Here is a 13,509-nt window from a genome sequence, read left to right on the forward strand (position 1 = left end):
GATGCACAGAGGTGGGTCTTCGTTAATTGTTAGCAACAATTAGCAACATTACCTCTGTTTTATCTGAGTTAACAATAGGAAGTTTTTTGACATCCTAGTGTAAAGGGTACATAATGACCTTTTTATTTTATTGTGTTACATGGTCACGTGTTGCTACAACTGTTTACGTAAGGTGTGTGTTGTTTAATTTTTTTTTTTTTTTACATTTTGACGACTTTTCTAAAATTATAACTTGCAGGATGGTGGATGATGGGAAATGTAGTTCTGAGAGGCCCGTGCGGGTACATGGGAAGCCATCTTGAGGCAGGGAATGCAATTTAAAAGTTTTAAAAAAGTGGTCAAAATGTAAAAAGAAAAATTAAACAATACACACACCTTACGTAAACAGTTGTAGCAGAATATTTATGGCTGCAGTTGTCCCCTGGTTTCAGAGTTTGGTATAGTTGAGTGTCATCGGCATAGAAGTGAAAGTTTACAACATGGCTGCGAACAGTAATCAACACAGCAGCTCTTGAGCCTCTATTTAAAAGTTTTACATGAGCCTCTATAAATAAAAAAGATTATGCACACACACAGTAAATAAACCGGATTATGCACACACACACACATAGTGATCTCTATGGAAAGCCATTTGGGACAAAAATGTGTTGTGCTGCTTTAGAGCAAGCCAGAATCTCATGGCACAGAAAAAAGGCTTTGCTTAAACAGTACCACCTTCTTGAAAATGTTGTGTAGTGATTTTTATATAGGGTTGTGACGAAGTGCCCACCCCTGTGTGTATTTTCTGTTATGTTGCGTGTGGTGTGTTAAATGTTGGTGTATAGTCATTGGTACACGGGATATAAACAGGTCTGTGTAACATGAGTGTTTAAAATGTATATTTGTATTTAGGCACGAGGATTGCACAGCACTTCACGTGCAAGTAAAAAGTAATAATATGTGAGCACGGGGAATTGCACTTTATTAATTCATGTGCAGTTGTACCGAGACTCCAATTGAATGATTGATTAGCAGTTGAGTCTTGGTACAGCTGCATAAAAGCAGCATGTTTTTACCCACTCGCGGTTGGGTGTTTGGTGAGTGGAGAATGGGATAGGAGACGGAGGTAGAAATAATAACAAAAGTAATCGTTAAATAGAAGCTCACTGTTTGTCTAGTCCGTTTTGTTTGTCTTTTTGTTTTGGCGACGTGTGCCGTGTCCTGTGTTTGTTTGTACAACCTTTTTATTTTCTGTTCTGTTTATTAAATGCTGAGCGAAAACATTCGCTCAGCTCCACCAAACCACACCTCTCTGTTGCTTATTTCCTGGCTCTGGTCTGACTCCACCCACTCCGGCTGTCTTTGTGACAAGGGTGTATATATTGTATGTATTTTGTTCCGAATTTACAACGCCATTTCCACGTTTTTGTTTTATTGAAGTGATTAAAGTTACATTTCAGATTTCATTTGCTTGTTCAGCTACAAAAAGGCACAAGTACACCTCCTGTTATTACTTTATGAAAACGCATCTGGTCACTGTTTACTGCGTACAACTTTAGGTACTTTTTCGGGAATAAAACAACGTTTAACCTGAACTGCTATCTGGCATCCTTTGTTTTGTAATTAATTCACTGGGGTAAAGTAAGTCCTACACAACTTATTCTTTACTCCGGGGATATTCTTCTGTTTTAACGTGTTAGGTCCTGCTGTAAAATAAAGACACACACAGAGGAGCCATGGCCAAGCTCCTGCCCCTGCTGCTATTCTGTCTCTGCCTGCCTTCAGAGCAGTAATAATGGGTTTTATTACATTTTTAAAAGCTAACGAATATCTGAGCGCATATTTTAATTATGAGTGAATATCAGAACATGAAAATCCTATGTTCAGCCCAGGATTATTATTATTTATTATTATTATTATTATTATTATGGTGTTTCCAGTACTGAAAAAAGTTACACTTGTCTACACTAGTCTCTTCTTTAGATTTTAGTGTTGCTAACCTAGTTTGCTATTTACCATAGCTACATTTTTGTTTTTTACAGATTTAGATTTAATAACACTTAAATAAAGTAATGTATTTATTAATTTTTTGTTTTTACTAGATTTGAACAGAAGCTATATTAGTATTTATTGGGCATGCACAATCCATCAATTTGTGAAACTATTAAAACATGAAGATTGCCAAATATATTTATAATGATATAAATTAAATGATTATATATGAGATTATTTGTACAGTATTTTATTATTTTAAAATAAAAACTGTAAATCTCATGACAGTGTTTTATGCATTCATTCATGTATGTATTTATTTTTCAGTGAGTAGTGCAGACAAAGAATATTGACCCCCCCTCCCCCCAAAAAAAGAAAGAAAAAACGATCAGGGTATGAAACCAGGATCACCCTGCTGCAGCAGTGTTCCAGTTAGCCATCATGGGACAAGATATTAGATGAGGGAAAATAGCTGTAAAACGTAGTACGCTGTTTAAAAAAAAATAAGTACACCAGCCACTCATATCGTGGGTGTCGGGGTCCAGAATAAATCCGCTATATATCGAGAGGCCGATAGAAAACCAAATAGTCTGTACAGTCACTGCCTCATTTTATCGGGAGGTGTCAGGGTCCAGTATAAATCCTCTACGCAACCTGCTTTTTCACATTTTTCATATAAAAAGCTGCACACCGTTTTAATTTGTACTGCAGAGGGTAATTGTTTCTCAACTTCAGCCTCCAACTAATTTCACAAGTCTTCCTCTCCTTTCTCAAATCCACAAACCCGCTACATTGAAATGATCCATTCCCAACTGCAACATAGGAGGCATGTTGCTAGGCAGCTGATGTCACTGCCTTGTGGCTTTTGCTAGTGCATTGCTGCCACATATGAACACCTCGTTAGCTAAAATAAAAACCGCTTCAGCAAGTAGATATTTCATTTGCTTTGTGTTATTGTGCAATACATGTATATATGATAACAGTACGATATTAATGCTTTGTTTTTAATTGTTTTGTGTATTGTTGTTTGTGATGTGTGGTGCAAAATAAAATGAACAGTAATTCTAAGTGCCTATGTATATTGCAGCTAAGGCTTACGCAGTTAGACAGTAAAAATGGGGAGCCAAATCCAGGATCGTGATATATCTGAATCCGTAGTTTATAGAGAGGGGCGATATAACGAGGGGTGGGTGTATATAATATAAATAAACAAAAGAAAAAATATTTTTTGTGTTTGCAGAATTTGATGTAGCCTATTGTAAATATTGTGTGCATTTTGTTCAAAAAACAGTACGAAATGCAGAGAAACTTAACAGGTTATACACAAGCCCTTTAAAAATCTGGGGTTTAGCAGCTTCAAAACTGAAGGAACGTTAAGAAAAAGCAGAATTCCATGAAGCAGCAGTAATAGTTGGGAATGATTTTGTATCTGTGGTGCAACAAACTAAAATGCACATCAGGAGTTGGATTCAGCTGAGAGCTAAGAGTGGGAAAAAAACAGGCAAAAGCTACTTTTATATTTGAATAACTCCCAAACATTGCTTATTATAGTTGTACTCTTAGTATGTTACTTATATTTTCTAACAAATGTGTTCCAAACTGCACTGAAAAGAACATTTCCTTAAAGCGTGTTATACATTTGTTGAGGTGAGCTCGGGTCACAGGGGAACCTTTTCAGTATATGAAGAATTTTGTGAACTTGTCAAGGTATAAGGCTAGATCCGCCCCTGTTAATCACTAATTGACTGACTGTGTTCACTGTTCAATTAAACCAAAATCCTAGAAGTTGTATTCTGTTTTGTGTGTGTTTTGTGCGATGGGGAGGAGGCAAGTAATTTAAGAAGGACAAGTAGATTTTTCGAGCATTTTGTCCCTTGGACAAGAATTTTTCAAACATTGCATACCCTTGCACTAATTTGAAGCTATTAATATGTTTTGATCTCAATTAAATTGAGTTATTAATTAAGAACATAAGAAAGTTTACAAATGAGAGGAGGCCATTCGGCCCATCTTGCTCGTTTGGTTGTTAGTTGCTTATTGATCCCAAAATCTCATCAAGCAGCTTCTTGAAGGATCCCAGGGTGTCAGCTTCAACAACATTACTGGGGAGTTGATTCCAGACCCTCACAATTCTCTGTGTAAAAAAGTGCCTCCTATTTTCTGTTCTGAATGCCCCTTTGTCTAATCTCCAGTTGTGACCCCTGGTCCTTGTTTCTTTTTTCAGGCTGAAAAAGTCCCTTGGGTCGACACTGTCAATACCTTTTAGAATTTTGAATGCTTGAATTAGGTCGCCACGTAGTCTTCTTTGTTCAAGACTGAACAGATTCAATTATTTTAGCCTGTCTGCATATGACATGCCTTTTAAGCCCGGAATAATTCTGGTCGCTCTTCTTTGCACTCTTTCTAGAGCAGCAATATCTTTTTTTATAGCGAGGTGACCAGAACTGACCAGAATTGATTCATCTTGTTACATAGTTGATTTATTAAAATGTGTGTATATACTGTTACTTGATTGATTACTGTCTTCTTCACAGTCCTCTTAAAATAACGTTAGAATATATTTAGTTGAAAAATAGAAAAAAAAGTTTTTGACAGATTCAAATTTTACTGTTGATGTATTGATTTTCAATTGGTTTTCTTTAGATTTTGTTGGAGCTGTGCTGTGTTTTTTTTTTCTTCTTTTTTTGGGGGGGGGGAGTCTACTTCACAGTCTTGCACCAGGGCCCTGTAAATCCTAGGGCCAAAACACAGGTGCATACAATGGAAAATACAGGTCTTTAAAAAAAAAAAAAAGAAAAAAAGTTATGGGTAGCAGTATTGAAACCCCAATGTCGACAATAATAATAATAAAGTAAAAACAACAACACTGGTATTTGTTTATTTTATATTATGCATTCAAAAAATATAGTAATACAATTTTTTATGCTATGTGGTACATGCGGATCAGCGCTCTGTTATAGTACATTATTGTAAGACGGTCTTGCTGTGCGCTGATCCTGTGTGTTTTTGATCAGAGTGAGAATGAAGCTGCGGTGGTTGTGGATGTGTCTGGGGCTGCTATGCCTGGCTGCGACTGTCCGGTCACATGAGGAGGAGGAGGAGGAGGACAACAACAACATTGATTCTGAGGCCCAGGTCGAGGACTTTGAGGAGAAACTGACAGAGGCCAGTGACCCAGAAGACAACAGCCAGTCATTCCTGGTGGGTTATCAGCTCTTCTCGTTAAGTGCCTGTAGCTGCAAGTTGAATGACAGCAAACTGAGCAGAAGGCAAGGACAGTTGTCGCCTAAGCAAAGGTCAAGGAAAGAAACCCACTCGTATCCCAACGTTACATTTGCAAATTAAGCTGCATTCAACAATAAACGAGAAACCTAATACCTAAATAATTAGATGTAAACATGGCTTTTCAAATGAGCCTTTTGTTGTCAATTTGACTCTAAGACTTTTAAGACTTGCCTCGGTTGTTAAAAGTAGGTTGCCTTTATTATGTTTTAGTAGAAAAACTGGTCATTTTAAATGTGAAAATTGGATTATGTTCTTTTAGTGCCAGCTTAGTTTTTACATTTTTAATGTTGGGACTTGAAGTTCTTCACAGTAGTGCACTATTTTGATGTCAAAGTCATATTGCATGGTTTTCTCTGTACGCAATGAATTACAATCAGGAGTGAAATTCTGCTGCTACTCACCAGTACTCTGTACCGGCACTTATTTAATCTGCTTTTCATCCAATGCTGATGCATTCATCCACTCACACAGTCCACTAGCACAACTTTCTCAAATGCGCTTTCATTCAGCACAGTTCATGCTGCTTGCATTCTGTTTCCTCGTACTGTGCGTTAGCTGGTATTGGCTGCCGTTTAATATCAGTATAATCACTGCATGTTGATTGGCTGAGCTTTCATTTTGATCAGATTACATTTTGGCATATGTCACAAATCTCTACCGATTTCGCTTTGTTACAGTGACCATTGGTTGATCGAGAGAAGACTTTAGCAGTGCAATGTAAAAACAGCGGCATTAAGTAATTATTATTTTCTTAAAGGGTGCCTGTACCCAAAAATAACAAAGCTCTCTTTGTGCTTCGCATATCCAACTGATTCTTGCTGTACCGATTTGGTCAACAAGTCGTGCGTTTAGCGATGTTTTCAATTTATTTGTCCACTTTCTGAGTTAAGTAACACTTGATGGAGTTGACATATTGGAGCCTTTCAGGCAGCGATGTGACGTAAAGTCGTTGATTTCCCTGATAGGTCACAAGTTGCGCACATGGGTTTATGGGATACATTTGTGAAAACCCTTAGCATGCGATATGGGGAGTGCAAAGCTTTTGGGTGCTAGAATAATAATAATTTTAAAAACAAGACGAAAAAGTTATTTTGTGTGCCAAAGCCTATTAATTAAAACGGGCGATCATAGAAAAAAAAAATTACTACATAATTTGAGAACTGGGCATACACTGACAACCTTTCCATTCGGTCGAAATTCTTTCGTGTGTGAGGACCAGAGCCTAAAGTCTGATGCAGTCCCAACAATATTTGCCCACAACAAGAAGAAAACGTCACACAGCAAAGGGTTGGAATGAAAACCAGCAGACACGGGGTCCCCAGGACTGAGTTTGAGAACCCCTGGTTTAGCACAAGGAAATCATCAAAGGGTAGGTTATTGTATAGAACTCAATTTTTATTAAGTATTTGTGAACAGTAAGGAATAAACTACATCAAAGTGGGCAAGATGAAGGTCAGTGTCATCAGAAGCTCGAGATACTAGTATTGCAGGTTTTTTATTGCACACGTTGATGTATTTTATTTTTTATCAGCTGTATCCATTTACAAAAGCTTGAAAAAGTAGAACACTTGTATGAATTATAGAAAAAAGAGTATTCTGCTTTCTCTTTATTATCCGGTTCCAGTTTGGAAATTGTTACACTTCAGTTTTTTGCTGTTTTCGTGTTGGTGTACAGGCTTGCATGCTCTTTTCTCTGTTCTCCCTCTAGAAATTATCATTTTCTTTCTGCTGCAGTTTTACTCTGGCTGGAATGATATTATTGCTTGTTAGTATCTGTTGTACTGAAACAAGTGTTTTTTATTTTTAAAATTTTGTCCCATTGTTACAATTACTATATCTTTAGGTTGAAACTGCCTGTTTGTGTGTTTTCCTCCTTTCTGTTTCAGGCCGGTACCTCTCCCTTTCTCTAGTTTCAGGATAATATACCTTCTTACTAGGTAACCTACATAAAACTGTAAACTCCGGGAGTTCTAATGGAATGTATAGGGCTGTAAATGGCTACTACTGATGATGATGATGATAATAATAATAATAATAATAGTGTCTCTGCCAGTTACAGTACACAGTGCTTTGTTCTGTATAGGCTATGTACCTTGAAGTACAAATCGAGAGTGATTTTACATGTGCATGGTATGGAGGTTTTGTATAAAAATAATTGACACAGACAAATGTTATTGCAGCAGTGTTTCCATAAAACACATTTACTACAAGCGCACCAAGTATTTGGAGCCTTCTTGGTTCAGTTTTCTCGGATTAGTCTGGTTGCAGCCTCGTCCTCGTATCCTCATCTGAATATTCGCTATCACTGCCTGACAAAGTTAAACTGGGGCAGTTGGACATCAGCAGTTCATATAAATACCCTTCTATTTGAGTTTTGAAAAACTTATACAAAAAGGTCTAAGTTAAACAATGCACAATAGGGGCTAAAGTACCCCTGTAATTTTTTATGTAACAGGCACTGATCTTAAAAAAATAATAATAATAAATTGTTAATATAGAATCATTTCAATAGAAAACGTGGCTGATAACTTTTGACACAATCTAAAGCCCCTGCTCGTCCAACTTATGATATAAAAGCATTAAAACAACATTAAGCTTCTATGCATTGGGGTTTCTCACATGACACACAGGATATGATGTTGGGTCGTTGATTTCACTATTTCAGAACACTGCTAGTCTATAGCTGCAGCTAACAAAATTATTGGAAACACATTGGAAATACATTTTGAAAGTGTTAATTCATAGTCACTCAAATTGTCTCCCTTTTTTTTTTTTTTTTAATGTTTATACCCGGCTGCACATATGAGTACCTGCACTTTTTTGTTGAGAATTTCATCCCTGATTTCAATTCACAAATGTCAAAGGACCCCTGGATACAATTTATTTGCTCTTGAGCCTGTGTATTATTCTGGTTGCATCTCTGTGTTGAAATTTAGCTTAAGTAATAATGGGAACGAGAGTTACCTCTCTATTGTGGAATTTATAGGTGACATACAAGACTCCGGTGCCAACTGGCGAGGTGAACTTTGCAGAAACATTTGATGATGGTTCCCTAAACGGGTAAGGCACTGTTACTACTTGTATATTTAAATTGCAACTTTGAAGAGACACATACACCTGGCCAAAATATATCTGTGGACGAGTCCTTGCTGCTGTTCAAGGGGAGGTTCTCTTTAAGCAGTATATTTGCCCATTGTTGTCCATTTGCTTTAAGCATGCCCGTTATGGGATTAAACGGTACGAACTCTGAGAGGTCCACTGGGTACACTCATCGGTTCAGAGTGTACACAAGGAACAACTCGGATTGAGCCATCTGGTTGCCCCCCATGCTTCCAGACCACTGACAAAATTGTGAAGGGTCTTGTTTTTTCCCCACCTAAAACCATTTGGATGTCTAACTTCTACACAGGAATACCCCTGTTTAGGGCCTTGTACACATCACAAACAATGGCTTGTGGTACAATATGAACCAACAGGACGGAATTTCCACAACAGTTGGTAGCTGATTTAAAAGAGACTTGGTGAAACCAGTGCTGTGAAGAACTGCAGGTAGTTAAATACACTGACAGAAAAGATGTGTACTTCCTCACCACCATCCGTGGGGTCAGGACACACACACAAACAAGCCCAAGTGTGTCCTAGAGTACAATAAATACATGGGAGGCATAGATCGGTCACACCAGATGTTGGAGCAGTACAGTGCTGCAAGGAAGACCATGGCATGGTATAAGAAGCTTGGCATGTGCATGGCCCGGATTTCTTTGTGGAAGCCTATGTAATATACCTATGCACGACACCAGAGAATCGTCTCACATTTCTGGGCTTTCACACCTCTGTGATCTCCAGTCTTGTGTTTGATACAAAACAAATGCCATAGACTGAAGGACTGGAAACAGTGGCAAGGCTTGGTGATCGTCATTTTATTCTAATGCTGCCACAGTCGGGGTGAAAAGCCAAGCCACAAAAAAAAAAGTGCTATCTATGTTCGTCAAGGGCATATGGAGGGATACACAATACTACTGTCCGCACTGTCCCTCAGCCAGGCCACACTGTAAACAAATACTGGAAGGACTAAATAAACTCCACAACAAACCGTAGTGACACATGCTGTATCAGTACGTGAGGTAATATAACAAAAGGTAGAAAAAAATCACTTGTTTTTATGTGGGAATTATGGGCAACAAACCACTGCTGGTTGATGTTATGGTACCCATTTCTAAAATACTTATTTTGTGCAGCTGTATTTCGTGGTCACATGACCAAAAAACCCCCACAAAAACTTGGTACCAATGAGAACTTGAGTCTGTTTTTTTTTTTTTTTTTTTGTCAATGTATAGTTTGCCTGGGGTAAATGAAAGGGAACATATGGTAATTTTGATTCCCAAAATCACAAAATTCCTGTAGCACAGAGCATCACAAGGGCCTCAGAATAGAAGGAGTTAACCCATACAGTCAATACATTTTTAAATATAATTTGTGATTTGACATAAAAAATAAAGTCCGTTAGCTGAAATGTAGACCTTCAACCATGTTTTGTCACTGTTGTTTATGTTTAAAAGGTATACTGTGAAAATGAGAGGAAGTACAAGCAGTATTATACTCATACATGCTCAGTACTAGAGCTCATACAGAGACAAAAGTTGCCTTGTTGTGTGGTTTTCCATTTTGTAAGTAGTTTTACTTTCTTGTGTTGCTTCTACCTGGTTAGATGGAAGCTGTCTAAAACAGTGAAGGATGACACTGCTGATGAAATTGCAAAATATGATGGTGAGCATTTATTTCCTTAAGTTGTTTATTAATAAATAAAATAGTGTAATTTCATGTATAAGCTTTTCAAAGCCAGATATAGGCAGATACCTTTTTAAAAAAATATCTATGTTGTTGAATGTAGCACTGTTGTATAGTATTAGATGAACACAATAAACTAGTAAAGGATTTTTTTTTTTTAATGAATCCATTATTTAATGTATTGCTCATATGATGCACATTGTACCTCTCCCATTAGGGAAGTGGGACGTGGAGCCTTTAAAAGAGAACTCCGTACCTGGAGACAAAGGACTAGTGTTGAAATCCAGAGCCAAGCACCACGCCATAGCAGCCATGCTACAGGAGCCATTCATCTTTGAAGAGAAACCTTTAGTAGTGCAGTATGACCCTACTTACTTACTTTCTTGTTTTACAAGACCTATAGCTACTTTATCTTTGCATAATAGAGACATTTACTGCTGGTTTTACAGACCCCAAACTGAATATTTTACTGGAGAGTTTATGGTCATTGGGGTCTATGAACCAGACAGTAGTGTTTTTTTTTTGGGGGGTGGGGGTTGTGTTTGTGTGTGTAGTGCTGTGATTAAAGAGTAAGTAGCAGGGGTTATACATCCCCACGTGTTGCTACAACTGTTTAAATAATGTACCTGTCATTTTATTTTTCATTGTTAACATCCTGACAACTTTTTACACTTATAACTTTAAAGTCTATCTTAAAACTCTTTTCAAAATGTCCGCTCTAGTGCACTGGGGTTTGAGATCTAGTCTAGATCACTGCAGGAAGAGTGATTTTAAAAAAAAAAAAAACAACAAGGGCTCTGGCTTTTCTGTTCTGTGCCACATGGATCATTATTGTGTTACCTGTTTGACTATGTAGGCAATAATCCTTACACTATGAGTGCACTAGAGCGGACACTTTGAAAAGAGCTATGAAACAAACTTTAAAGTTAAGTGTAAAAAGTTGTCAGGATGTTAACAATGAAAAGAAAAATTACAGGTACGTCATTTAAATAGTAGCAACCTGTGGGAATGTGTAATGCTATATTCCGAACCCTGCTACTTACTCTAAGTCCCTTGATCATCTTCCTTTTTGCAATTGGGATCAGGTTGAAATGTTGTTTGAGTTTTGGATTAATTATACCTCCAGGAAAATATCAGAGGCATTTATACATAGGAATTCTACAAAAAACCTGATGTTTGTTAGCATACCTAATACATGTTTTTACAGTGTCCACCAAGCTCAAATACAGCATCCTATGCACAAGGGCTTCCTAGCAATAGCTGCATGCATGTTCACACAGTTATGTTGAGTAGCACATATGGAGCAAATCGTCTACATATTTCTGTGTTTTTATTGCAGGTATGAAGTCAATTTCCAGGATGGAATCGATTGTGGTGGTGCTTATATGAAACTTCTGTCTGCAACAGATGATCTAGATTTGGTATGCAGGAGATTTATTTTTCCCCTTTCATTTATAAATAAAATAAATAAATAAGGTCTCATTTTATTTGTGGTAATTTGATTAAGAACCCATAATTTTAATAATATGATGGTGGAAGTCCTGGGTTTAAGTTTTTGTAATAATGTAAAGTTGACTATAGTAATTTTGACAGCTTCAGAATCATTTTTAAAAACTGCAAATGCTCTAACAAACTAAGGCCCATAGCATAAAATATGGAGGTAATTACTGGTCAGTATTTAATGTGCGATTCATAAAACTACTGCCTGGCTATTTTTATGGTTTTGATATTATTTTACCGTCACAGATTGTTACCAAGAGATTGTATCTAACCAATTTTCAGAGTTATACAAATGAGTTGTATCGCCTACTTAAGACGGCAATGGCATACACCATCTGCTTACACCGTCACTTTATGGCTACGGTACTTGTCTGGAGACATGTTGTCCGAAATATCAAGATGTCAGGTTAAAAAAAAGTACAAATAAATTGCACACACATATTTATAGATCTCAGTTTATTTTAAATTAATACATCATTGCGCTGAAATAACTAATGTATTCTCTGTACACATTACTTATGTAAAAATATCAATTTGCACATTAGGCTTACAGCTGTGGGCAAAAGTTTTGCATTACCCTGTAGAATTAACATTTTGCTTCATAAAGTTGAATGAAACCTACTGAATAATGTTACGGTAACATATAGAATTACATACCGATTTGTCGTTTTCCATATAGTAATGAAAACCTGACAAAAATAAATTGACATTTCGAAATCTAACGTGAAATCCTGTACTACCCTTATGGCTTCTGGTAGACTTTTGCAATACTATTTTGTATTTCTTTGGTTACTTGATTTCAAATAAAAGATTTATGTTTTTTTTTTCTTTCTTTTTAATAGCTTTTGCCCGTAGCTGTATAGCACAGTAGTAAAATCAGTAATCCAGTACACTTTGTTTTTATATAGGCTACCTGTAGCACAAAACAAACCGCGCTGCTTCGTTACACATTCTGTACAATGTTTTTAAAAAAAACAAAACATGATATTAAATTGAAACTAAATGATTTTATGCATTCTTTTACCATAGCCTACTTATTACACAAAACAGATCACTGTGCCGCATTAATACACGTACTATACAGTACCTTACATATACTGCACACACTTTACAGAAATATTTTTCTACATTTAAATAGAAAACTAGTGTACGAGTGGCTACAGTAACACATAGCCTGTCTACTACTTTTGTTTTCTTTTGGTATGAGTTAAACTTGGTTTTCTTTACAAAAAACAATAAAAGACTTCAAATTCAGAATATTGTAGTACACATCTTGCATTTTGAACCAGTGGAGTCCAGCAGTGTTTCTGAAAGCTTTTTCAACCGATCGATCACAGTTTGTTTAAACTCTGTAGAGTTTGAATTTATATGCTTTCTTTTAATCAGGTTCTTAATTTTGGTGATTTAGGCAGCTACTTGTATCTATTGTTGAGTTTGTTTTCATCCAGTCAGTATAACTAATTAAATACTGCCATGTTAAACACTATTTGCCAGCATGATAGAGGAGACAGTAAGTTTTATGCATATGGGCCTAAATGTCTTGTTTAACAAATATATTTTACTGAATAGCAGGATGGGGAAAAAGTTAATCTTAGCTGTGTTGTATTATTATTATTATTATTATTATTATTATTCTCCTTCAGGAAAACTTCTATGACCGAACTCCTTACACAATTATGTTTGGTCCAGACAAGTGTGGTGAAGATTACAAGCTTCACTTCATCTTCAGGCACAAGAACCCCCAAAATGGAGACTACGAGGAGAAGCAGGCCAAGCGCCCTGATGTTGATCTGAAAAAAATCTACTCTGACAAAAAGACCCATCTTTATACACTTGGTACTCTCAACAAAAACACTCATCTTGTTTTAAACACAGTTGAATACTGTAAAACCCTTAATAGCAGCTGCCTTTTTTCTTTCAAAATTAGACTGAATACATTTTATTGTTGAAGTAAAAACAGTAAAA

At 36.6% G+C, this 13,509-nt stretch overlaps 1 protein-coding gene across 1 annotated transcript in view; it reads left to right on the forward strand.

Moving 5' to 3' along the window:
* LOC121330495 (calnexin-like) overlaps positions 1 to 13,509 on the forward strand; it is a 33,283-nt gene that overhangs the window by 7,106 nt on the left and 12,668 nt on the right. The window contains exons 2-7 of the mRNA XM_041277050.1: positions 4,986 to 5,172; positions 8,243 to 8,316; positions 9,965 to 10,023; positions 10,262 to 10,403; positions 11,384 to 11,465; positions 13,188 to 13,380. Of these exons, the coding sequence (XP_041132984.1) occupies positions 4,993 to 5,172; positions 8,243 to 8,316; positions 9,965 to 10,023; positions 10,262 to 10,403; positions 11,384 to 11,465; positions 13,188 to 13,380 (730 nt within the window). The 5' untranslated portion in view covers positions 4,986 to 4,992. The remainder of the gene's footprint in view (positions 1 to 4,985; positions 5,173 to 8,242; positions 8,317 to 9,964; positions 10,024 to 10,261; positions 10,404 to 11,383; positions 11,466 to 13,187; positions 13,381 to 13,509) is intronic.

This window comes from Polyodon spathula, chromosome 2 (assembly GCF_017654505.1).
Source record: "Polyodon spathula isolate WHYD16114869_AA chromosome 2, ASM1765450v1, whole genome shotgun sequence".
In the NCBI taxonomy this organism is placed as follows: Eukaryota; Metazoa; Chordata; class Actinopteri; order Acipenseriformes; family Polyodontidae; genus Polyodon; species Polyodon spathula.